Raw genomic sequence first — 27651 nt, forward strand, 5'->3', positions numbered from 1 at the left:
ATTGAGAAAGCTGATAATACTACAAATTTTTGGCTATAAGTCAAATCCCTGAAAATAAATATAGTTAAACAAAGGTATTTATAAATTAGTTTGATCCATATAGAGTGCATTATTTCATAGCCACACCAAAAAAAAAAGACTCAAGACCATTCAAAGCTACAACATTTCAAATGACATTGATTGAACTGAAGTCAGTTTCGTTGGTGTGATGTAGCATCCAATTTAACAACAAAAAATGATGGGAAAAATAGAATAGGAATTTTGTATCATCCTCTGGTTATATGATGTTGCACTTTGCTATATAAAACATCTTTAAAAAAAAGAAATCTTAAAAGCCTACCCAGTCACCAAACATATTAAATGAAATTGCACTCATATGCTATCACTTAGGCTACAGCAATATAATGATGAATGGTTTAAACATGACATATATAGGTTTACACTATTTTTCTAACATAATACATGCAGGTATGAGAAGTAATGCCATTTAAAAAAATAAATTTGGTATAAACTGAAGCAAACTTTAGTGAAGAGAAGTTTCATGATTTGAACTGAGCAATTTCATCACAATTATCAAAATTTTTATTATGTATTTACAAGAAAATATATACATCTTGCATAAAAATGTTGCACTATTATGAATTTACATTAAAGACCCAGTCCGGAAGATAAGGTGAAATTGACAAATGAGAAATATATAAGTTACAAAGTACAAAATGTAAGTTTTATGCTTATTTCACTAATTGACAGCTGAGCATTTTGCTTAAGAAAAATCAAATTAATTAGTTTTGATGAAAAGGCTTGATGGAGCTTCTTAACAGCCTGAATTACATGACATCACAGGAAGGTTGGGATTCCATAGGTTTATACACATAAAGGATACATTATTTGTTTTATTTCCAGGTTATGAATTTGATTTTTTGTTCCATTTGTAGAGGAAAAATGGCACAAATAAATGTTTTATCACTTTTAAATGTAGGATGGAGGGTCCAAAGTCCAGACACTAAAGCAGATAAAAACATAATCTTTTGCTCTGGATTTTCTCAAAATTCCTGCATTAAATAGCCCCCCCCCCCAAAAAAAAAAAAAGTGAATATTTGTGCTTTGTAATTTTGTCTGATATCGTTTTCCATCAAATGATGAAATATTGATTGCAAAGTTCTTAAAATTACAATGTTGTCTGGACCAACAACTGGGTAATCTGAATTTATAGTGTGTGGTACAAATAGTCACTGCTGACTGAAAGCACAAAACGAAAAAGAAATAAAAAGAAAGGAGGTTAGAATTAACAGTGCAGGAGGAAATGGCAATAACATAGTGATGATACAATTTGAACAAAATAGTTTTGTGGGGGTAATTTCCCCCATCTTTAGTTGCTTTTCAATTTTGTTTAGGTTCTTTCAAGCTGTTGGAAGGTGCCTTCAAGGTTATACCTCACATTATTGGCAAGAATAATTGGAATTAAACAGAATCATGAAATATATTTTAGTAAAATAATTATTTATGAAGTTGTAGAGTGATAGTGTGAGTTGATATATTTTTATATACTGTATATCTATGTACATTTATCTCTTAAGCACATAATTCAGTCACTGTCTTTGGTTAAAATCTTGCTTTACGCAGCTTCAAATGCCTATATTAATGTGTTATCAACTCCCCAAAAGTGTTGGTCAATTTTTCAGTGTAGTACTTCATTATATGATTATGTGGGTCCTGATATGATAAAAAGCAATTTGTAAGTGGGTGTATTTTAAAATTTTACATGAAAATAGATTTTCAACCATAATGAAAATGATACAATAATTCTCTATTCAGTATAAATGGTTTACTAAGCTTTGAATCAGCCGAAAATTTTAGGAGACAATCTCTGTGTGTTTCTGATTAGCAATCACAAAATTTGTAAGGGAAGTGTCTAAAAGATGATTCTAAATATCCTCAAATGTAGAACACAGATTTTCACAAAGAATCAAGAGATGAAAAAAGATTTTCACACAGGTTTGGAATGTTCGATTCACATTAGTGAACATTTACAAAGAATTTGACAGGCTTCAACATTGCAGTTATGTGATTATTACACCTCTTATTTGCTTAGGTTAAAGGCATTAATGTATGTATTCATGTTCAGGCACACAAGTATGTAATATAAAAATAACCGTTGCTGATTTTCCATCTTCTTCAAATTAGAAGAAACAAGAGTGTGCTGAACATGTAGCTCTTCACATACTTTTGTTGTTTGCTGTTTTTGTTTTCTTTACGGTCATTGCGCAGCCTACCAGATTTGGGAATAAAATGTTATATTGCATGTGAAAATTAAAACAAGGGAAATACAACTGTTCAAAATTTTGAATACACAGTGAGCAACTGATAACACATATTTAGTTATTTTGTTCCTCCCTATAAATATGAGAGATATTCTATTCATTATCATCATGATGTCATAGCAATCCCATTAGGAGTACAATTTTATGCTGATACAGACATTACTCTCAACATAACGCAAGTTAAGTAATTAATATTCTGATAATAGCATTCTAATAGTTTTACTGAACTTCGAAAAAAAAATACATTTTGGATGTTTATTCATGAGGAAATTATTCAAAATATGAACGATCAAAATATATCCAAATCAAATCACGGACCAGATGTAATGTGTGCAGTAGTCATTTTTGAGGCATTAAGAGAAACAGAGGAATAAATCTGTGAGAAATTCAACACAATCCACAAAAGAATAATTCAAACTTGTTTTTCACACATAAATTGCACCTCTTCCAAATTGCAATCTAGGCAAAACAGACTAATGTTGTTCCATTAACCTATTGCGTATATAAAATCATAAAGGGATTTTAAACACTGAGTTTGCTGCCATTTAAACATCATAGGAGCAAAAACTTATACAGCATAAGACATAACGAAGTAGAAAAAACAACAGTATCTTCTGGTTATGATGTAAATTGCTAACTTAAAAAAATATCCTTTGAAATTACTATTTAAGCAGCTAATAATGCATCAAAGATTTATTATAAATAATCAGTGCTACAAAAAATAAATTATTTGAGGAAGAACACAAGATAAAACTCAGCCTCCATTTACAATTCAGCTTTATATAAACAACTAAATGTATATAAAATATAGTCTTGACCTACAAGAACAAAAAATTACAATGGGGGGGGGGGGACTAAACACACTTTGCAAATTGTGGAGGAAAGTGAACATACTTTATAAAGTATTTAAAATGAAAAAAAAATACAATATTGAATGAATGTTAGTTTCGGGGGAAGTGGCACTATTAATGAAACACAATTCAATTTGCGGTTAGTCTATTTAAAGATTCATTTCAATGAACTGGACTAATGACCTAACAAACAGTGTGAACTTAGTGCTCTGTATAAAAACCATTCATTCAATCGTTACGGATTTTCTCCACATACCAACTCAAAAGGCACCCGTTTATTACAGCTAAATATAAACCAGGATTAAACTTAACCTACATGTATCTTGGTGAATTTGGATAGTGTTGTTCCGGTGAATCTCTTATGTTGGCAAAATAATCTGACTTTTTTTTATCTTAGACACTTTTGCAAATCAAGGAACAAAGATAAACTAATGCAAACAACATGTGGGGGGGGGGGGGTTACAAGGACAAGCCTCCAGAAATTTGGAATTGTACAGTAAATGAAAGAACTAGTCTTTTCCTTCCTGCAGAGACAAAAAAAATCCCTCAAATCGTCACGATTGGGGTGAATTGAAAATTCCATCCTTTATAATACTACTTAGTTTCCTCGATGTGGACTAACAGCTGTAAGTCCCCTATTTTCTAAGCAATAAAATTTTTTTATTACGATATTTATGGCTTCACCCATTGAAATACAACTATAAACTATTTTCCAATATCCAGGTTATAACAAATCTATACACGATCTTGCAAAAGGAACCAATTTTGCAAAAGAAAATATGACCCCTATGTAAAATACATTAATGAGTTTTGGGGACATTTATGAGTATCTAAATAATTTTTGGCAAAGATAACAAACTGCCACCACTTGAGATGAAATATACAATTTACCTTGTCTGTAACAGCTACCAAACTATTACTAGCCAACGTCTTGTTAATGAAAGCTAAACATATTAAGTGCTCAGAAACTTGGATATTGCTTCTGTATATAGAGCGTCCCAGAAAAAAATGACAACAACGAGAATTATCGATGATATATCATATTTTAATCATTAATACCAAAACTTCTTTTTTTCACTAATCTTTCTCACTCATGCATGAAGAATCGTCTTATTTACAGCACATAAAAGATTCTAAGCTTTACAATGATGGGTAATTTTTCTTTTATACTTGTAGTTATGATAAATCATCAATAATTCTAGGACGTTGTTTTTTGTGGGATGCACTGTGTAAGCACAAAACCTGTATATAGAAACAACCCAAGAGAAACAAAAACTGGCTTCATGAACATGTTCCTGCAAAAAAATGTTTGAATGAGGTATAATTTTCAATGGAAATCAAACTAGGAAGCCATTCTAGACAGGTGGTCCTTCTACACAGAGGGTGGCTAAAGCAGGCCCCACTGTCAAGCACCGCCCAAATGGATGTCTCTTCTATCTTTGTGGCGTTGACAAAGGGGATATTTTATCAAACAGATAGTCTTGTGATTTTCACTGACAACTGTTATAAGCTACTGAAATTCTTGCATCTGATTTGCTGAGAGCAAACTAGTCAGTGAAAAATCACAGACAAATCATATTATGAAATACTCCCAGTGAATGGCATATCCTCTGTGGCTCCAGGAACAATGGACCAATGGCACTACTACGAAGATTAATCTCAGCTAAAGATCCTATTATAATTCGGTGTGTCTCTGTAAGAATAGAATGAAGTAAAGAAAAGATTGAATTATTCAGATCACTCTGTCAAATGGACAATCTAATAATCTTATTACCAATATTCTATTTAAGAATAATTAAAAATGCCACTTTAAAGAATAAAAAATTCAAAATCACTAATTCAGCTGCTAATCATATAATTGCAATCCTGTAGGTCTTACAGGGGTGGCTAGAGTTTTATAATCCAAATGGTCATCCAGATACATATTAAAGTTAAGTCTGGTAATGGTAACAACAAAAAACAAAATATTCACAGAATTAAACGAAACTTACACAGAATCATGAAAACTATAGATAAGAAATAAATATCTGTTGGACAAATTTTATATTTGTTCATGAAAATAGATAATTACAAATATATAAACTTCTAAATACATTATTCAATTAACATGGTACAATGAGTCAGAGTGTAGATCCACTTCGCTATCGTCTCATCTCATCAGTTAAACATCATGTCTGGAAAGGCATTCCATTTGATTTTCTTGAATTTCTATGTATAGATCTACAAGATAAAAAATTAGGTAGAGATACAACATACCCTTCATTCCATCAGAAACGATTTTGATACTGAAAAGGTTCATTTATCCCTTTAAAATCTTTATGTGATATGAAAAGAATGAAAAGAACATACCGTTGATTGATTAGGGCAGTCACAACCACTATTTTCTGATGGATGCTCCACAAGCTCCATGCCTTCATGGATTCTAGGTTCACCAACTTGCCTTGATGCATATTCCTGCGAAGATCAAGAAACAAACGATGTCACAAACATTATCACAATGATATCAGTATTTACACTATATAAGCACCACATTTCAGAATGTATGACACTGCTTTTGGTATCAGGGCAAACATGCATGTTGCTACATAGATTCAACAATCGACTACACAGCATGCAAATGACAAATGGTAGACAACAATCGACATACAAGAACCAACAACAATGCATTCAACAACTGACAACACAGCATACAATAATTGACAACATAAATAATAATGATAATAAGCATTTATATAGTGCCATCTATCTAGAAATATTCTATTCTGAGGCGCGATATTACTATTATTATTACTATCCCGGCTTTACTGGGTTGAGTGCAGCACAGTGTGGATAAATTTCTTTCAGAAGGTAATTATGCCATGGCTGGGATTTGAACCCATGACCCTCTGTTTCAAAGTCAGATGACTAATCCACTGGGCCACAAAGCTCCATAAACATAGCATACAATAATTGACAACACAGCATACAATAAAATAATTAATGCTTGTGGGTAAAAAGTGTTTATCAATTTCACACTCTTTTTGACTTTTTTTAATGAAATTTGTATTTTTCCCTCTGTAAAATTTTTTGTTTTCGTTTCAACATTGAAAACAATGTGGTGGGGTTAGGGGTAATGCAATGGGTCATCAATATATGGCACCACCACAATGTGTGACTCATTCATTAATGGACTGGGGATGGTGGCTCAACTTACCCTGCCTTCCCATCCTTGTCAAAACATCTAATTTGGTTCTTTCAGGACCAAACATAAACCCACAAATGAATTCTGTACAATGATTGCCTCTATACTAAAGTTTTTTGTGTTGTGTTCCATGTGTGCTCACTCAAGAATGACCAAGCAGATAAATTTCTCTTTTTTGCCCAAAAAAATAGCCAATGAGCATGTAGCCAAGTCATATGGCTCAATATATTTCAGTATGAAAATTAGCCATTTTCATTCAGGGGGAACTTAGTTTTTTGTCACGTTTATTTCAAGGGACAGGGTCCCCTTGTTGAAAGAAATCATTTTTGTCTTTATGTGTCCTTACCTCTAAAACTTTTAAATAATAACAGTAGACATTGTTGGATGTAAGGTTCTCTCGCACATAGTTCTTCCCATTCTCAGCTATTGTCCTTGCCTGTATTGAAATAATAATATAAAGAAATATTCAAAATACATTGAAACCTGTCTGTAAAGAGCACCAAAGTGGGACAAGAAAACCAGTCTTTATGAGCAGGTGATCTTCATACAAAAAAGTTCACTTTTGTGAGGATGGGGAATACTTTTCGTGGGAAACAAACTATTTACATAGGGACAGGGTTTCAAGCTAATCTTCTTGACGTCATTCACTGTCATGAAAAGTCCATGACTTTTTTCAAGACTTTGAAAAACGTGATATTTTCATCATGGGAAAAAAGAGCAGAACTTGAAATTGAAAAAGAGGAGAACTAAACCCACAAAGGTTGGTCTAAATAAAGATTCTTAAAGATAAACGTGCCCTTGACCCAAAAGCTCTATTACCTCAAAAAATATCTCTTAAAACAAATAATCTGTTCAAATAACTCACCACCCACTTTGACAAAAAACATTTCTATCTGTTGACCTAAATAACCTCTTTCCTTTTGTCTGTCAAAAAGAAAAAAAATGAATGAAATAATATTTAATAACGCCTATTTGCAATTTTGGAAATAGGCCTATCTCTTTCAGTCCTATTCTACTTGCAAGCATTCTCCTTTTCTTAAAGCCTGGATTAAGTTAGGTGACATACAAATTTTGAAGTTTAAGATTTTCTTTGTTAGAAATATATAGGCCTATATACCACAATACTCTTATCCTTTTGAAAAAACACAGGATTTCATCTAAAATCTGATTTTTAAGGGCAAAAATTTATGAACTTTCTTAATCTACCTGTGTCAAACCCCATGACAAAAATTCTCATTTTCGTATAAACTATTTCTAAAGGAAAAAATGGGACTAAAATTTTAGGACACTATCTCTGTATAGCTTTGTCATAATTTGTATGAAAAATGATACAATAACCTATATTTAGAAGATATTGGAAAACTATTACCCAGATGTAACTAAATCTGATTGATGGAAATTTCCAGATTTTCACAAATAAGCAGATTGGAATATGAGAACAATAGGCCTAGCTCAATATAATTCACATTTGAAAATTTTAGACAGGCGTAAAAAAGACTAAGTCCACGTAAATAGTAAGTTGATCTGAATGAAAATAACATATAAAGTGCATGTAACTATTTTGTGAAACTTAGCAAACTTAAAAGCCTCAAATATATCTTCTAATCTTGATGAAACTTTCAGATGAGTGCTTCTACACGTGACTGAACTGATTATCCTCTTGGGTTATTTTATTCAAACGGAATTCTTGTTGGAGTGGACTTGGCCTTTAAGTAAAATCATTTAGCATGAAAATATGTCAATGCTTGTAACAAGTCAATATAACGGCATGCATGAACTACAAGTCATCAGACTATAAAATTGGTACAGTTAGCTGTATGGTAGGGGGTCCGAAACATAGTGGTAATAATACAAATACTCTGTAAAACTAACAACTTAGGAAGTATTTACATGTCTTAATCAAAGTGATTAATCAATCAAAATTTATTGCTCATTGGGCCCCGTGATTTAATGATCAGTGAAATGGTTTTAGCGGGAACTTCTTCAGGAAAATAAATGTGAACAGGGTTTTAGACTCTTATATCCAGGGATCTGCCTCAAAAGAAAAAGTTTTAATGCATCATACATGTACGTGCACAGGCCTTTATCTATCTCTTTTTTTCTACGAATCTAACCTGACTATATAAATAGTGAAATGACATTAAGTGTAACGTTATTACGCTGTATTAATTTGTTTTTGCATCCTCCCTCTAGCGCTTGTCATGCTCTGGTAATTAAGCATTACGGAAACAAAATAATTCAATGTTTACGATAAACATGGTTGACAAGGAACAGCCTTGAATCATTCTGCATAGTGCACTTTCATATTTTCTTTATTATATTCATGAAGGTGACTTTCATCGCTTCATAATCAATCTTTTAATCTGATAAAAGAAAGCACGAAGATCAAAAAGTTTCTATCAAAAAGTTTCTTTTCATGCAGCCACACCCTATTTGTTTAACCTACTGATCTTCCTACATTTGCAATTTCTCTTTTCATTTATGAAATCAACCTAGCATGACAATACGTCAGAGCCTATTCAGTAGGAAAATACAAATATACCAAAAATTTATCATCTGTGAAAATGGTATAATAAGATCACAAATATGCATTGAGAAAAATTGAAGTTGGTATGAACATAAAAGTGCATTCACCATAATTCACCCCCTTTTAAAGATTTTGCACTCTTGAAATTATTCTTATATCTCACTATGGCAACACTGATTGATGAACAAAATAATCCCACGTTTGAATTTACTTGAAGTTTATGGTTGAGTAAATTATACCTGAATCATATCACAACATTTATCAAATTTTCAAAAGTAGAATCCTAATCTCTTATTCCTACGCTCACACTGTTTCTGAAAAGAAATAAACCTTTGTTTGAATATTCAACCACACCTTTGGACAAATATACATTTTCTCACATCATGATGATACCCACTCACTGTATATCTCCTATAAATGTAAATAAGTCAGCTAATCAGTAGACTAGGTGTATTTGTCTCATATTTACAGGTCAAGTCCACCCCAGAAAAATATTGATTTGAATAAATAGAGAAAAATCAAACTGAAAATTTCATCAAAATTTCATCAAGTTATGACATTTTAAAGTTTCGCTGATTGGTCTCAAAACAGTTATATGCACAACTCAGTGATATGCAAATAAGAGAGTCGATGATGTCCATCACAACACTCTTTTGTGTTTTTTATTGTTTGAATCATACAATATTTCAATTTTTACAGAATTGACAATAATGTAAAACTTGACTGAACCACATGTTAAACAATCGTAATTCCACATGTTCATGGAGGAATAAAACTTAATTTCACATGACAAGGGGGAGAAAATAAGAATATTTCACATAAAAGAATACAAAAGAAATAGTGAGTGGGTGACATCAACAGTCCCCTCATTTGCATACCGACCAGGATGTGCATATAACTGTTGTGTGAAATTAAGCAAAATTTCAAAATGTTTCTTACTTTCTAACTTTATTTTAAATCCGATTTTGATAAAATTTTTAGTGTTATGCTTGTTGGATTTTTCTCTTTTTATTCAAATCAACTTTTTGTTGGGGTGGACTTGTCCTCTTAAGAAAACCAGGAATAATTTACCCTATAACCTCCGTTGGGACTCATCAGAAAATACCACTACCAGGCAGTTTTGGCAGTGTCAAAGCAAAGTACTCGTAATATTCCCGAAAGAAAATACTATGTACTTGTCAAAATGATGAGAACTTTCGTTGGGGGATTTTTTTCCCACAAGGTTGGAGGTATTCATGCAGTGTGAAAGCAAATTATGAGAATTTCCTCAACGCAGCAAGAAGCAGGGCATACTGTGGCCGTCATGAGCTAGTGAGTTACGTTGCCTGCTAATCAGACCATACTGCACATGCTTGCAACTTTGAGAATTTACCCTGCTAGAGTCTTCTTTTTTTTAGTAGGTGTGAATGCAGAAAATAATTATCAGGTATTCTGGAGCATGAACAAGTTCTCATGATCTAATGTGTATTCTGGTGATCAAGGCGGTCTGAATACACAGATCAATGCAAATACTGTAAAATCACTACACTGTAAAATTGATTGTGACATAAATATGATTTTTATTGGCAGTTGCCCAAAAAATAATTTGGGCAACTGCCAATATAGTCCACATCGAAGATAATTGAAGAATTTACGATAAGAATCAAGACATTCTCATTAATGACTGCTTTCTAAATCAAATTATTGCAGAAAAAATATTCACATCAGTTATGTGGCAGGAACTGATTCTTTGAAATGCCTGTGGCTAAATCCAGGGTAGAAATATCAAAGTTTTTTTGGAAGCATATACAGTAAAGTGATAATGATACAAGTACAGAATACAGGGTTCCCAGCTTTTCAAGAAAACAAAATTTTCCCCTGATGAAGTTTAAAATTCCCTGATAATTATTTAAACCCATTACCAATTTCTAATGTTTTCTAACTTGTTGCAATGAATTACATGAATTATTTTCAGTATAAAAACAATAATGTAAAACTAATTAGTACCTCCGTAGTCAGTCATTCAATGGATGTTGTTTTCATATGAGTCTGACTACCTTTCGACTTTTAAGCTGATCAAAATTCCCTGATTTTTCCCTCATTTGAGGCATATTTCTCTGATTTGAGGTATTTTCAAAAATCAAATTCCCTGATTGTTTCCTTGGCTGGAAAAAAAAAAGAAAATAATTTTCCCTGATGGGTTGGGATCCCTGGAATATCATGAAAATTTAGATTATTAATAATTTCATAATTACTCACAGACTCATCATTCTGCATTGCCCATTCAATCCTCTCCTCTAAGTCACTGAGGTCCTGCTTAAAAGGAATGTAGTGGACCCAGGGTTCAAGCTCTGCATAGAAGTGCTCATAGTAGATGGAGTCGTGCTTGAAGACGGTACTATCTCCTGCAAGCAGATAGGGGAGCCTGTATGCCGCTACTGTGCCATCAACATTGATCTGGTACTTGAACTATTTAAGATTGAAGTAAAAAAAAGTTATTGGTTAGTATGTTTGTTCTGATGAGCTTATTGTTGAAGGTGAACAGGAATGACTGGTATGGTGTAAAAAGTTGTTGCATTTCAGACATAGAATTAACAATGGACAAACCTGTTGTGTACCAGGATCATCAAGAAAAAAAATTATTACACAAAAAAAATCAATGGAAAGAGTTGAAAGTAATCAATAAAGTAGACTACTATTTTGAAAGTCAACTCTACATGATATCCATACAGGATAAGCAGGAAGGTAACAGCTAACTCCATTGGATGAACATGGTGATATTCACACATTAATTTCATTTCCACCTGAACCCAAAACAGGTCACAACTACATCAATATGATCCTACATCAATCACTTCCATGAAGGGACATCAAACTATATATGAGGTCAGTCCACAGAAGCACTTGTGTGATGACCCTTCAGTGGGTTACAGGGGTCAAACACTTAACCCTAAGTTTATTGATGGCAGACTTCCATCTGCTTCTCATCTGCACTAATTCTAAACCTTGGAGCATGGACCTACTAGGTCCATGCTTGGAGATACTATGTATCCATGACTAAACTTCCATGTCAACGGTCTGAAAAAAAGACTGCACTTTTGTGCTATATGAACGCATTACTATAGGATTTTAGTTTAGAACGGATTCGCCAAAAATCCCTTCAAATTTATGACATTTGTGGGTAAAGTCATTATTACATTTGTGGGCGATCAAAAATTATTACATTTGTGGGTAAAGTATTATTACATTTGTGGGCGTTATTACATTTGTGGGTAAAGTGTTATTACATTTGTGGGCGTTATTACATTTGTGGGTGCAACAAGGTCCTAATCGTCAAATTCCTAAAAATTGAAATATTGTATAATTCAAACAATAAAAAAAAAAGAAATAGTGAGTGAGTGACATCATCGACTCTCTCATTTGGAAACTGGCTCGTTCATATAACTATTTTGTTAAAAATAAGCAAAACTTTGAAATGTCATAACTTTCTTATTTTACATCCGCTTTTGATGAAATTTTCAGCATTGTGCTTGTCTGATATTTCTCTATTGATTCAAATCAACATTTTTCTGAGGTGGACTTGACCCTTAAACTGAAGTTATCACATTTACAAGGACTGCAGAAGGGTAATATTACAACATGTAGCTGTGACCTTGAACTTTGACTTTTTTACCTAAAAATCAATAGGCTTCCTGGGATCAATGCTAGCATTATACACACCAAATTATATTAGCCTTGGTTCTCTGTAATAGCTCCATGGTTAAACTGAAGTTATCGTGTTTACAAGGACTGCAGAAGGGTAACATGAAAACATGTTAGTGTGACCTTGACCTTTTGACCTCAAAATAAATTGGCTTCCTGGGTACCATGCTAATATCATACACTCCAAGTTATATGAGCTTAGGTTAAGACAAACTGAAGTTATCGCGTTTACAAGGAAAAGTTAACGGACGGACGGATACCTAGCGTGATACCATAATACGTACCGTAGGACAGGTGTATAAAAAGAAGTATTATGGAAGCAGAAAGGAAAGCAGGAAAGGAAAATGAGGAAAAAAGGGAACGAATTACTCATGTTTCCTAAAAACATAGGCCTTCTGGTATGTTTACAAGAAGAACTTTTGACAAGAAAAAACATGGCATTTTTCAATTCAAAGTCAAAATATCAATAAAATATTGGACTTACATTGAAGAAGTCATAGAAGGACACATGTTTGACCTTGGGTCCAAACTCTGCCTCCTCATTCCGGAAGAAAAAGAAATTGGTTAGAGCAGCGTCAAGAAGCTCAGGACGTCTACGGGACAGTTTGACGAGGTTAAGCCTCTCACGACGACTGTCCCGCCCCCTCCAGAAAGCTTTTTCTGTCTTGTTCTCCCATTTTGGTCCAGTGTTGGCTTGGACAGAGAGCATGTCCAGAGATACTCTGTCAAAAAAAAAAAAGAGTTACTCCAGTCAACAACATCCTTGGAGAAAGATCAAGCCCCCCCCCTGTTTCATAAAGAGTTACAACTGTAGTAACTTTGCCATTATATAGCAACTACCATGGCAACAGGGCTCAGCAACCAATCAAAATCAACATTACTGTGGTAGTTGCCATAATGGCAAAGTTACAACCGTTGTAACTCTTTGTGAAACAGGCCCCCGGTGCATTAATTGCCAATTGGTCTACACTGCTTCGTCTACTTTCCATCAGGTTTCATCCCACATGGTCTTATCCCAATTTGTATTCAACCAGTCAAACCTTGTTCTTACGATACGTATTACAACTAGTTCAAACTGGAAACCGGTTCAGGAAACCAGTTTGAAAGATTGCTTTGCTAGCATTCCCATTTGATCAACCAAAAGTGGTTTTCAAAAGCACTTCACATTAAGTGATCTTGTTGCTATGAAAATGCTCTCAGCGGGGTGACATGTTTCACACGAAATTCAAAATAGCAACGTAGACATTCTTTAAACAGAGTGTGAAGCAGCACGTTCAAAATGTGCGAAGATCGCTTCCTGAGGAACGGTTTTGTCTTCTCTTACGCTAAAATCAGTTTGACAAGGCAAAGCGATCTTGAAAACTAGACTGCTTTGAGTGTTCTCATTACACAACTGGTTTCCAGTAAACTAGTTTTAGGACGGTAAAGCTTTCGATTGTCTGCGACTGCAATATAATCCTAGTTCACCAGAAGTAGTGACACCGCTCGTTCAGTATCATGTTCATACACTGATGAAAACAGTTTCGATTTAAGTCAACGTACCCGTACCATGCAGGCCATAGCATATACCAGCGTGATAGTGAGTGGGCCGTGGGCCGATGCTCGGCCGGAGAATCAGGCATAGCATCATGCTACGAACCAGTGGGGCAACTGTGGGTGCAACATTTGCACTCTTGCGCAAAAGGCCGATAATACACAGTTGTTTGGAAATAGAACATCAATTACCTATCGGATATGTAGTGTCTGAAAACAGGACACACTAAATGTAATGGAAAAGCTGGTAACAAGCAGTAATTTGCAGTTTACCAACCCTGCTGAATCAAGGCGGCTTCATTCATTTTTGCTAAGCTTGGATGACATCATCATCATTATGTACGAACTAGCGCTCGTTTGAGCACTATGACACCGAACATCAAAACCCTTAAATACAAGTCACAGATTGGGGCAGTGAACGAGAGGGCTCATCACAGATTACTTCGCGCATGCACAGCGCTCCAAAAATTCCTTAATCTTGTACGTCCACATGGCTCGTCACAGAAAACGAAAGGTCTCTAATAAGAACAGTCTTAGTCTCGGCCTACCTGTTCCATCTAATATCCACCTGGTCTACTACTATCAAGACTAAATGATTAGATAAATAATTCATAAACCTAACCATTATTTGAAAAAGAGCAAAATAGTAAGAACTTAAAGATGAAATGGAAATTATACCATCTGGACACTAGACTACAAGAAAATTGGGTATTAGACCAAAAGAAGTTTAAACCAATTGACAGTTCACTAAATGCATTTAACCCATGTGGTATCAGACAAAGATACTACAAGGGGAAGATCGGACACTTTGGCGATTTTTTTTTTTGAACACTTTATTAATGTTCATGGGGAAGGGTGCCCACTCGTGTTGAGTAAGTAAATATTTGCACATCGGCACGCTGCTGTGTATAAAACATATGGAGGAAATGAGAAAGGGAATTTTGGAGATAATTTTACAACCCAGAAACCTCTGAAAAAAATCTTAAAATGTAGAAATCCTCTATTCCTTCAACCCTTCACCATTTTTCTCATATGTTTTGTACACAACCATATCGCGATACGCAAAGGTAAAACAGGTTGTTACTCAACGCTGTGGGGCGCTCTTCCCAAATGTTTCATTACGTGGACTATGTACTGTTCAACCTTCCCCTTGTAGTATCTTTGTATCAGATTACCGGTACTGGAGAAATACACCTAGTGAATATAAACCAGACTTATTTGGGTGTTCATCAGAATGAAACTTTCTAAATTCATACATAGAACCACAATCAAACTATGTGCTAAATTATGGAAAGGAAAATATAATGATAGCATGTTCTTTATACTGTATTTCCACTGTTAAAAGGGTTCCTTTCTCATGCATGTTTTTTCTTCTTTTTTTCTTCTTTTTTTGCAACTGTTCACTTCTTATTATTAAGATGAAAATTAGCTCTATTTTCTCTTTATCCCATCCCCTCTCTCTCTCTTCCTCCCCTGTGTCTTATGTCTCTTTCTTTATCTTTATTTCCATCTATCTCTCTCTTTCTGCTTTAAAGAGAAATTCCAGTAGTTGCAGTAAACACTGATTTCATGAAAAAAAGTCTGTAAAACAAGGCTTAATTGTCAGGATATCGAGGATCTAGATTTGGTAGTTACATAAACTGAACTTTGTGAAATCTTGAAATCTACGCTGAAAAATGTTCAGACTGAAGATCCCCAACACAGATAAGCGCACGTGGGACAGCGTATAATTATTGCTTCGAATGTCAGGCCCGACGCTCTACCCGAATCCTGTGCTTATTTGCTGATTTCTCAGCAATTGCACAATTTCTTCCAGAATCCTTTGGCACATACGTTTTATTTATACAAACAGACACTTTGATGGTCATTTCATTAGATTCTGTACGAACTCATTTTGATATCGTTACCAAAACTAGCATTTACCTTTAAGGAATTACTAATTGCCAAGAACCTCTGCCCATCCCTCTTTGTCAATGTTTGTGTTTGTATTGTATGAGAAGACTAGATATCAAACATTGGTCCATCCAAGACAAGAAAAAAAAATCCTTGCCCTTTCTCTATCCTTCATGGCTTCTGTTATTTTCAACATTCCTAATAATTTGTGGATAAGACAGGAGAATAACTTGAGATGATGTAGTCAAACCTATTGACTGCATACCACCAGGCAAGAAAACAGCTCTTTTTGAAATAGCATTCAAACAAAACAAGACTAAGATCAGCCCTCTTCATTCATAACAAGCTTAACTTCGTTATTTACACTATGTAGCACTCAATTAGAGATGCCTTTGTACAACTCTCTTTTATTTCCAATGCATATTTAGACATTCCAAGGTAATTTGACTGACGGTAACTGATCAAAGATATTTTCTTATGACTCTCTTTTATTTCTGATGCATATTTAGACATTTCAAGGCAATTTGAGTCACTGTAACTACACAGTGTTTGTAAGGTCTCAAAACAGAGACTAGAAAAAACACATAGGTTGATTAGGTGATTATAACTCATGATAATATCAATTGAGTGAAGTCTTCATGGTGCTAATGGAGGCACATATAAATAGTTAGTGGCAAGCTAAACACTGCACTAAAGTTAGAGTTGATTAACTTTAAAGACTTTAATATAATACTTTGAGAACCCTTTGAGAACCAAACTTAATCCATACAATTCATATTAAACCATGTCAAAACCTATGGTAAGAATTCATTGATGTGAATTTATATTGGAGTATACTATAACATTCAACTATTACATACATGTATTAAAGTGAAATGTCTCTTTTTTTATCCTTTCAATTTTTGGAAAATTTGAAATACCAATTGAGTATAATTAGCACCTTTGTGACTTAATAATAGAAGCAGAAAATATAGTTGTTAAATATTGTAATTTTACCTTGATTATGACTTTATGATTTAATAAAACATACAAATGATAAAAAAAAAAACAGAAAATAGAAAGAATACTGGTGAAGTTTGATATCAAAACTTCTCTTCAACTTCTTTCTATTTTTCTGCTTTTATTACAACCAACTTAATATCATCTGGGTGAACTACCCCTTTAAGATGACTCCAAAACACTGAGACTCTGTCAGTTGACACTCTTGTCAAGGAAGGAAGTAGAATGAAGTAAATAACTTCCATTTGGTTTGATTTCAGACACAGGAAGGAAACAGATTTGAAACTCTCCCTCAAAAATTAACATAGTACAACTTGGCAAATTTCAGTCTTGCTTTAGAAGAGTTTATTTCCATTTTTATATACAGGTGTTAATGCCTGTCTAAATGTTAATAAAAACTTTACTCCCACCCTAAAATACAGGGATTAATGCATATCTTAAGGTCCTTACGGCAAAGGTTAAATAATGTGAAATACACTAATTTAAAAGGACTGTTGATGTATTTAATCCATAGTTCAGAAACTTTGTTTACACTCTTAAATAAGACGTTAAATCATATCGAAAGGTTCAAATACCAAAGGTTCAATGATGTGAAATACACTTGCCGCCCTTTCACAAGTTACAAAAAATCGTAATTTGAATGATGCTTTCAGTGAAAAAATAAGGATAATGATGAATTTTTAGCACCTGTGAAACCAAACTAGAACATTATTAGAATCACGAACACTAATCACAATCACAAATTAAAATTTTACTCCGGATGAGAATTCCAGTTAAGTTTCACTCAAATTATGGTATGAATTTTGCATGTGAAAGGCTTGACCTCCAAACATCTTTTTGGGGGCGGAGCTTACCTGACCTTTCAAGCACTTCCAAAGATAATACGGAATTCAAATCACAGTTTTCGAGTGAGCGTGTGAAAGGCCCCATGATTCTAAAGATGAATTGCAATCATTACCATGATGATTCAAGATTCACGTTTGAAAAGGGCCTTAGTTAATAGGACTGTTGATGTATTTTATCCATGGTTCAGAAAACTTTATTTCCACTCTTAATAAGATGTTAAACATGTCTAAAGTTTCAAATACCAAAGGTTCAATGATGTGAAATACACTTATATATTTAAAAGGACTGTTGACGTATTTAATCCATGGTTCAGAAAACTTTATTTCCACTCTTAAATAAGATGTTAAAGCAAGTCTAAAGGTTCTATAATGCGAAATACAAAATGTATACATAAAAGGACCGGTGATGCACTTAATCCACTGATTTTTGTGTAAGTTTAAATTTTACCCATATGGTTTCAGACCGCCTCAAGTTTGTCAGTTCCAGCATGGACCTACCATGGTTCCAGGTATCATCTATGCAGGAAATTGACCCCGATCAGAAAATACCAGGTAATTTTGGCAGTGTGAAAGCAAATTACGTATTACGCGCAATCTTATATCTAGCTAGCTCTCTTGGTCATGTCTGAATTATTTGTAACAATTATCTTAGAATTTAATGATATATCATATACCATCAGAAATCACAAAAATATATATAAAGATAATATCTTGAAAGTTTCAGCCAATTCTGCGCTCGAGAGGTGGTTTGATATATACAATAGAAAAAAATGCAGTTATTTTCATTTTGGCTGGGAGCACAACCAAATCAACTATGGTACAAACATAGCGCTGCAAAATATATATAAACAATTTCTGTTCCCTATCACCCACACCACATGAAGTGGAACATCAATAGACATATCAGGAGGGGAGTGGGAGCTGAGGTTTTTTAAAGGTCAAGTCCACCTCAGAAAAATGTTGATTTGAATCAATGGAGAAAAATCAGACAAGCACAATGCTGAAAATTTCATCAAAATTGGTTGAAAAATAAGAAAGTTATGATATTTCAAAGTTTCGCTTATTTTCAACAAAATGAACGAGCCAGTTACATCCAAATGAGAGAGTCGATGATGTCACCCACTCATTACTTTTATTTTTTATCGTTTGAATTAGACAATATTTCAATTTTTACGAATTTGACGATTAGGACCTCCTTGCCTGAAGCACAAAATGTTAAAATAATGGAATTCCATGTGTTCAGTGAGGAATGAAACTTCATTTCACATGACAATGACAAGAAAATCAAAATATTTCATATTTCATATAATAAATTACAAAAGAAATAGTGAGCGATGTCATCAACTCTCTCATTTGGATGTAAATGGCTCGTTCATATAACTTATTTTGTTGAAAATAAGCGAAACTTTAAAATGCCATAACTTTCTTATTTTACATCCGATTTTGATGAAATTTTCAGTGTTATGCTTGTTGAATTTTTCTCTTTTTATTCAAATAAAGTTTTTGTTGGGGTGGACTTGTCCTTTAAGAAATGATATCTCACCTCTGATCAGAAACTTATGTAAAGAATTCTTTGAAAAGTGGACAAAAATACAAAGCTATTTGCAACCACACTTCATACTACAGAGCCTGCCAGACCAAGGTTGCATGTAAATATATATTCAGAATCTGATACATTTAAGAGGGCATACCTGCAAATATTGACTCTATCATGAATGAGGAGTTGGCATATATGGTTGAATGTTTTCTCTTCTCAAAATAAATCTGTGTTTGATTTCTTAAGTGGTACTTTTCTGCTTGAACGAGCATCACAGTCATATTAACAATTAGTGTGGAGTATTTCATTCATCATGCATACGTAAACATGTTCTGATCATTAAAATAATTGGTTTGAAATAAATGTATTGTGAACAGCATTCATAGCAGTTACATGTGAATGTGTAATGTGTTACTTGGCGTCAAACAGTATGGGGTGTAATGCTTTGTTTCTTGCCAAATCACTGGTAGCATAAAAGTGATTTACAAATAGCATGTTAACTTAACATGAGCCAAGTTACACTGAAATTTTGTTTGATATTTTGGGGCAAAGCAAAGCTACCATTTACAAGGCAAATATTGAATTGATTGACAAAAGACCATGGTTGATCGCCACATCTATAATCATACACGCATTAGCTCTATCTCTCAAAAGTTTGATCAAAAGTTGTAATACTGACCCATTTTTCTCTGCCATCCCCCCCCCCATAACAATGACTACCCTCTCTCTGTCCTTCCAGATTTAACTAAGGGAAGATCAAAAGGTGTTTATATAAATGCCCAGTAAAAAAAAAAAAATGTGGTATATTTGCCAGTGTGAAAGCAAGTACCTGCGATATCCCCCCCAAAAAAAAAAAATCTCAATTAATAAGTTAGGAATTTCTCCAAGATCACTTGCAACGTAAAGGCAAATTATAAATTGGGTAAGGCAAAAACAATGCACATCTTTTTCAATAAGAATGCAAAAGTCAATTGTTACAAACTCACTTATAACGATGATAATTTTATCTCTTTCAAACAGATGTAAATGCATCTAACGAATTATTTCATGTTTCAGCTCTTGACAAGTGATTGCAATTCACAGGTATTCTCCTGATCTGGGCAGGTGTGAATTTACCTTGAGCCTTGTTTTTTTTCCAGCAATTACGGGGAGGGGGGGGTGTTTAACACAAAAAAATGAAGTGTGACTGAAATTGCACTCAAATTCCCAATTGCATATCACACACAGCATTGCTCAGAAGATCACACACGTGATGCACTCTCGAATATCATGGGCAACAAGGCAACATTTTTAGTCAGACTTTCCCTCTTTGTGAAACAAGCCTAGCTATGCCACATGTAAAGCCTGATTTAGCAACTGCATGTGCAATTCAAGCATAAAAACCTACATCACAGCTACTAATCTGATCGTCTGGAAATCAAGGTTCATGCAAGGCCCGGGGGGGCACTCGACCAAAAAAGTGGTGGGGGTGTGCCGCGGGCGAGACAAAAAACGGGGGCCTTGGAGCGGGCTTATTGTAAAAAGGAGGGTCCTCGGAACGGGCATCGGAACGACAAATGTTTGTGAAAACGGGGGTCCTTGGAACGGATCGCCAGCGTGTGAGCGCGTATGCATCCCTACGGCATCCCTACGGAACGGTCATGCGTGCATGATGCAGCTAGCGCGGCCTCCGCCGGGGGAACTCTGCGGCCGCTTTTCACCAAAATTGCAGCTCATTCAATGCGATCGGAGCGGCGTAACGAAAAATATGCGATGCTCTGGAGCGGATTTCTCTCTTCTCTTTTCTCGATAAGAAGATAATGCTATGCCTTGGAGCGGCTTTCTTTGTTCTTTTTCTCAACAAGGCAAAAATGCTATGCCTTGGAACGGAAATTTGAGTGTGAAAATGGGGGTCCCCTCCGCGGCACATACCCACTATGCATTATATACTGAGTGCCCCCCCCCCGGGATGCAAGGACTGTTGAAGTTCCTTGGTTCACGATTACATCGCTGAATGCCTCACAAATAGTGCATTTGCACTCTTGCCAACATCCTGTCAGCAAGGTTTAAAAGGTTGGCTTTTTCTCCGGAGGATTGCCAATTTGCTGAAGCCTGATTTTTGAGGGACTGTTCATCTTGAGAAAATCATTCTAATCTTTTGCAGATGATTACTTTAAACCCCTTCCTGTGCTGTGTCCAAGGCCCTATTGCATAAATGTAATCATGGTAACTATGCCAACCAATGATTACCTCACATTGAACCCTTGATTTTGATTGGCTGCTGAGCATTGTTACCATGGTGTTACAGTTAACATTTGATGGCAAAGAGTATCGTTTTGTTTCCAATACTTGTTAAGGGGTGCATTTTCAGAATATGGAATATACGTGTTTAGGGTGCTTTTTGAGACCCCATGGTCGCGCATGGTATACACTCGCCAATGGAAGTGTCCCCCCCCCCTGGGTTCAAGGGGTCTCACAAAAAGAAAAAAAATGATGAAAACCTTTACTGAAGTTTGAGTGTAACTTATGAATAAGTTGTAGATTCGCTCTTTTTACAAGACACATTAAACACTTGAAGAGATCTGCAATCTCTGATAAGAATCCTGATTAATGCAAGACATCTATTGGCAGTTCCATATGTTTATATAAATATGCAAATATGAGTTGGCAATAAGTAGAGCCAATTCACATTTTTTTATCAAATCCTAAATGGCTACATCCTGTTCTGAATGTATGGACATGTGTACCATAACACTGATTAAAGGGAAAGTTCACATACAGGTGCATTTAATCACCTCGTAATTAGAGGGCCGTATGTTTGAATCCCACCACGGCCTAGCGTCCTCTGGCATAGCGTTTACCCACACTCTCCATCCAGGTGTTAAAAGCCCTAGTTCCAAGTACGATGAAAAAGCTTACGTAATATGCCTAGAGTCTTGGTCTTCTTATTGGAATGTTCCCCAGGGAGTGGAAAAGAAGCATACATTGTGTGTGGGGGTAATAATGATTGCACATAATGCACTAAAAAAAATAGTACCCAACATAAATCAACTATCATTATTATCATTTATTAATTTTACTAGTTAGAAACACAATTTGTGACCCTTGTATACAAAAGTTTCATTGGCATTAAATCATGTCTCAGGATAAACTTTGCAGGCAAGAAAGTTTATGTCCATAATATCGCTTTTAGACTTGACAATCCTGTAAAATAACAAAATCTTACTTCTTTTCTTAGCAACCAACCTATGATCAAACATGATTTCATTTTGGGAATTTTAGAATAATAACCCTTCAGCTGGATGAACCTTCAGAGTCCAGGCTTATGATCCTTTGGAATATCAAACCTTCAGAATTCAATCAACCTTCAATATAATAAACCTTCAGAATAACGAGCTGTGCAGTAACCAAGGTAACAAGAGTGGAAATTATTTTACTCTTTCCTAACCTGATAGCTCAAGAATTTGTGATAGATGTTTGCAACCTCAGCATCAAGGATCAAATGCACGATCAAAAGTCAAATTATCAAGACTTTGAAAAATGATAGATCAATCTTGATACATACCTTCCCATAGATTCCAGTGTTGATTCTGTGATGTCATAAGTTGGTAGGACGATGTCTCTTGTGTCCGTTGATCCACACCACGAAAGGATAGGGAGAGGTCCATCTTCAGGATCCTTCTTCTCTAACGGCCAATCTCCCAGGTTGATAAAGAACTCCACATCTGGAACTTTGACCTACAAATTTCAGAATTGAAATAAAACATTGATTTTGAGCTTGTTTCCACCTATACAAGAATCTTATACCAGGAGTGCAGAATTCCAATGTCACGGGCATTAAAATAAGATACTTTCTTATCCACTTTATGGGAGTTTATCTCTATAAAGTATCATTATAATACTGAACCTATCATTAAACTTGAACTCTCCTTTGCTGTCACAAACATATCACCTGAAGAATCATCAGTCTAAATTGGAATCAGTTTATATTTGTCATATCACTCATAGATCATATGAACGTGTATGTTCTAAAACAGTTATGTTGTGGACAAAATAAGATGTTATTGTATGAAATTTGTGAGCTTTCATGATTAAATATTTATCTGATTTTACTTTTGATTTGTGATCATAAAACCACTTCACAAGCATGGCATTCTGAATGGGCTGGAAATTTTGGGGTGTCATCTTTATTTTCTAGTTTTTTGATATCCAATCAATAAAATTTGTATAAAAATGAAGACGACCCTTTTAACAGACAAAAATAAAAACATAACTGAGTTAGAGAGAAAAAGAGAGAGTACTGTAGACATCCCAAAATTCAAATTTTCACAAAGAATCAACTGATAATATTCAGATATTTTAACTGATTGTCATGCTCCAGTAAAAAACAATTAACATTGGCATAAAAATTATATTCTGGATGTTAGTATATAAATAATACAATATATAATAATTACAAAATTATGGCATTAAATAATATATATAATACAAAATGACACAACCACAATACAAGATAATACTAAACCAAGCCAAACCTAAAGTGGGATAAGAAAAAAAAAAGGATTTCAAGGGCACTATATTTTTGTAGGGTTGGAATGTTAAAAGTTACCGGTATTCAAGAAGTTTTATGATTCACATTATGGACACTTTAACCAAAGCAATCAATTTCAAAATCAAATGCAGCTATAGTATAATTCTTTTAAAAGGATGGTCCGGGCTGAAAATATTTATATCTAAATAAATAGAGTAAAATTCAGAGAGCAAAATGCTGAAAATTTCATCAAAATCGGATAACAAATAACAAAGTTATTGAATTTTTAAGTTTATCAATATTTTGTGAAAACAGTTTTACCCACATCAACATGAATATTCATTAGGTGGGCCGATGATGTCACATCCCCACTTTTCTTTTTCTTATGTTATTACATGAAATCATAAATGTTTCATTTTTTCGTACATCTGTAAATGTGTCTCCATTATGATGAAATAAGTTGCGGCAGTATCTACTATCTAATGCACTTAATAATCAGTTGTCAATCCAGTTGTTTTAGTTCTTGGTAGAAAAACTGTGACTAAACCTAATTGTATATAATAAAATACATAAGAATAAGTGGGGATATGACATCATCAGCCAACCTAATGAATATTCATAAAGACATACCTACAACTGTTTCACCGGAATAATGCAAATCTTTAAAATTCAATCACTTTAAATGTTATCCGATTTTGATCAAATTTTCAGCATTTTGCTTTGTGATTTTTACTCTATTTATTGAGACATAAATATCTCCAGCCTGGACCATCCCTTTAAAAACCATTAACAAACAGTTTAGTTACAATCAATTTGATATGTTTGTATCTGTGTTTTTATGGTCTTGCTCACAATGAAAAAAATATATAGTTAGCTGCTGAACTACTCTATAGAAATTTTAACAAAAGATCGAGGCCTATTTTTTGTTTGTGTACAAGTTCATGGCCTCAGTTTAAAAAGAGCTTTTTTTTTACTCAACCAAGTGATTCTTTGTTATTTGGATGTTTCCTGGGTAACTTTTTGTCTGTCAGAAATCTCATTTTGTTTGTGACATCAAGCAATTTAATATCTATCAATCTATTCACTGCAAAACAACATTTAGTCTCATCTCCACTGTATTGTAAATGGGATTTCATTTAATAAACCTTGACTGTTTAATCCTCATTTGCTCATTTTGATAACAAGTTTCTATTATTTCTACTCAACTGATAATGGACCCTTACTTTCCCCTTAAATATGTACTTTATTTCAAACGATGTCCAGCCATCAAAAAGAAACAAGGTGGTTCACGAACCACGAGTTTCGCCTGATATCGCGATCGATAGAATATGCAATATGATCTTTTGAACTTATTATCATCATGGACACACCTGTGGTATTACCCAAGGATCATATGTACCAAGTATACTAAACTTAATTGATGCAGAAATAAAGAAATGAAAGCAAGTTGAACAAAAATTTTAATATTTTCAAACAGACCAACAGGAAAAGTGATTAGTATAGGTCTCTACCGAACTTTGTTCAGGCGAGACAAAAATGATTGGCCTCAACTGTATTCCCCAATATTGCTAACTAGCATAGTGTGATGTACACGTTTCATATACCCCTCACATAGCCCTTGATATGAGGGTTGCCCCCCAAAAAACTTGGAATTTTCTGCTCAGTTGCTACCATTACTCCTACCCCTACTAGGGCCTGAATTATGCCACTGGAGCAATCTCAAGATTATTTGTGGAGACGCAAGTGAGCAGGATATTTTGACGGCTCCATCTTGAGAATGGAAATCGAAGATAGGATTATTTGCAACAAAGCTACTTTCTTTATTTAAACAGTCTTTATACTTGGAATTCCTTCTCACTAGAACTATAAAGAGTTGGTTTATATTATACTTTATCATACATTATACTATCAATCAATATCACAAAATTAATTATGTTGTTTTTTATTTCTGAAGTATCTTAATTCAATGTTCTTTGGGTTTCTAAAAGTATATCTCACTCCAAAAAGGCATTGAATTGTCAAACTTACCTTTCTTGTGAGCGAGAGCAGGAAAGCATCTGAAAACATTTTAAATCCGACAATACTTCCTAACGTTTTCCTGTACACCTGAACAAAAGAAAACAAACACAAATTTCACAAACTGGTTGAATGAGAATGAAAATATCTACTTACATTACATGGGCAGTACTTATTTGTAACAAAAACTGTTTTACTAAATTCAAATACGATAATTTTGTGGACTATATCCACTGTTTTGCAACACTGTCAAAATCGTGTTTGGGCATCATCAGTTTGGGAAGTCTTGAACATATTAGAGCAGACCTATATGCCCCATAAACTTTTCTTTTACTTTAGGTCTTTTGCAGTCTTCTCATAACAGTTGTGTACATCAGTCTTTAAAGTAAACATTGAAAAAAAAAATGGACTGCACTTCTCGAGGTGCTGTAAAGAAAAAAATGAGATTGTGTTCTTTGTAACAGGTCTCAAACAACAAAGCCTATTGAAAATGGCTTGTATACAGCAAGAGAATAAAGAGAGAGTGGATTTCATTTACAAAAAAATATACCGTTAGGTAGTACTCTATATATACATGTATATACAGCACAAATACCCCCTAAAAAAACCCGCTTCATAACCCATATCTACCTCTAAATCAAGGATTTCAAACCATCACACTCTTTATATTTGGAGCGTGGAGCATTTAGGCCCAGTGGATTAGTCTTTGGACTTTGAAACAGAGGGCCGTGGGTTCAAATCTCAGCCATGGCATAATTTCCTTCAGCAAAAAACTGATCCACAATGTGCTGCACTCAACCCAGGTGAGGTAAATGGGTACCGGTAGGAAGTAATTCCTTAAAAAGCTGTGTGCACTATGAACGCCTAGCTTAGCCGGGTAATATAGGAGTGCCTTGAGCACCTACATGTAACAAGGTGGATATGTGCGCAAAATAACCTATGTTATATTCAAATTATTCTGATCATAAAAATCTAAAGACTATTTTTAATGGAGATGCAATCAAATTATCTCACTATTCCTGATCTGGCAAAATTATTGCGATCAAAATACCATGGTTAGGTTTCTGTATTTTGTTATATGAATTAAACAAATAATTATTTTTGAATATGAATTACACAATACTTTTTTTCCCAAATATGACAGTAGGCCTACTTTACTTTTCATTGGACCTTAAAACAGGAGTAGCAATGCAACATATTTCAGAGGGGGTGTCAAATTTGTTTCACATTAAGGGGCATCATGAAAATTTGAATATATCACATTTCCTACAATAAACTACAAAAGTGATGAATGACATGACAAGGTGGTGTTATCAGTTCCCTCACTTGCATGTACCAACAAGGATGTGCATGAAACTTCTAGAAGTGTTCCGTGAAATAAGGCAACAACTTAAGAAGTCAAAACTTCTTATTATTACATCAGAATTTTAAAAATCTTAGGATCATGCTTGATAAATTTACTAAACTGGCTGGTGACGGTGGACCGCCCCTTAACAATAGTTAACTGGTACCTCAAAAGTCCCATAATGGCTGTAAAATGTACCCCCCCCCCCCATCTGCTTGGTGGTTTAATCCTGCTTAAGTAATCTTCTAAACTCTCCTTGAAATGAAAAGTAACTGTCTGCCTCATGAATAGGATCGTAAATACTTCAGTGACTAAAAATGAAAGGAATAAACTTCATCACTAGCTGTGAAGGTGTAAAGATCACATAAGATGGATTTTAAGGTAGATTTTAGGATTAGGGAAAGCAAAATAT

At 34.4% G+C, this 27651-nt stretch overlaps 1 protein-coding gene across 1 annotated transcript in view; it reads right to left on the reverse strand.

Annotated features, from left to right (window-relative positions):
- Positions 1-2338: 2338 nt before the first annotated feature.
- The window catches only part of LOC121407261 (protein O-glucosyltransferase 2-like), a 41893-nt gene continuing 16580 nt past the window's right edge, over positions 2339-27651 (reverse strand). The window contains 7 exon segments of the mRNA XM_041598238.1: positions 2339-4865; positions 5522-5626; positions 6700-6789; positions 11119-11328; positions 13046-13283; positions 22913-23085; positions 25907-25984. Coding sequence (XP_041454172.1) covers positions 4848-4865; positions 5522-5626; positions 6700-6789; positions 11119-11328; positions 13046-13283; positions 22913-23085; positions 25907-25984 — 912 coding nt within the window. The 3' untranslated portion in view covers positions 2339-4847.

The sequence above is a fragment of the Lytechinus variegatus genome, chromosome 2, assembly GCF_018143015.1.
Source record: "Lytechinus variegatus isolate NC3 chromosome 2, Lvar_3.0, whole genome shotgun sequence".
Classification (NCBI taxonomy): Eukaryota; Metazoa; Echinodermata; class Echinoidea; order Temnopleuroida; family Toxopneustidae; genus Lytechinus; species Lytechinus variegatus.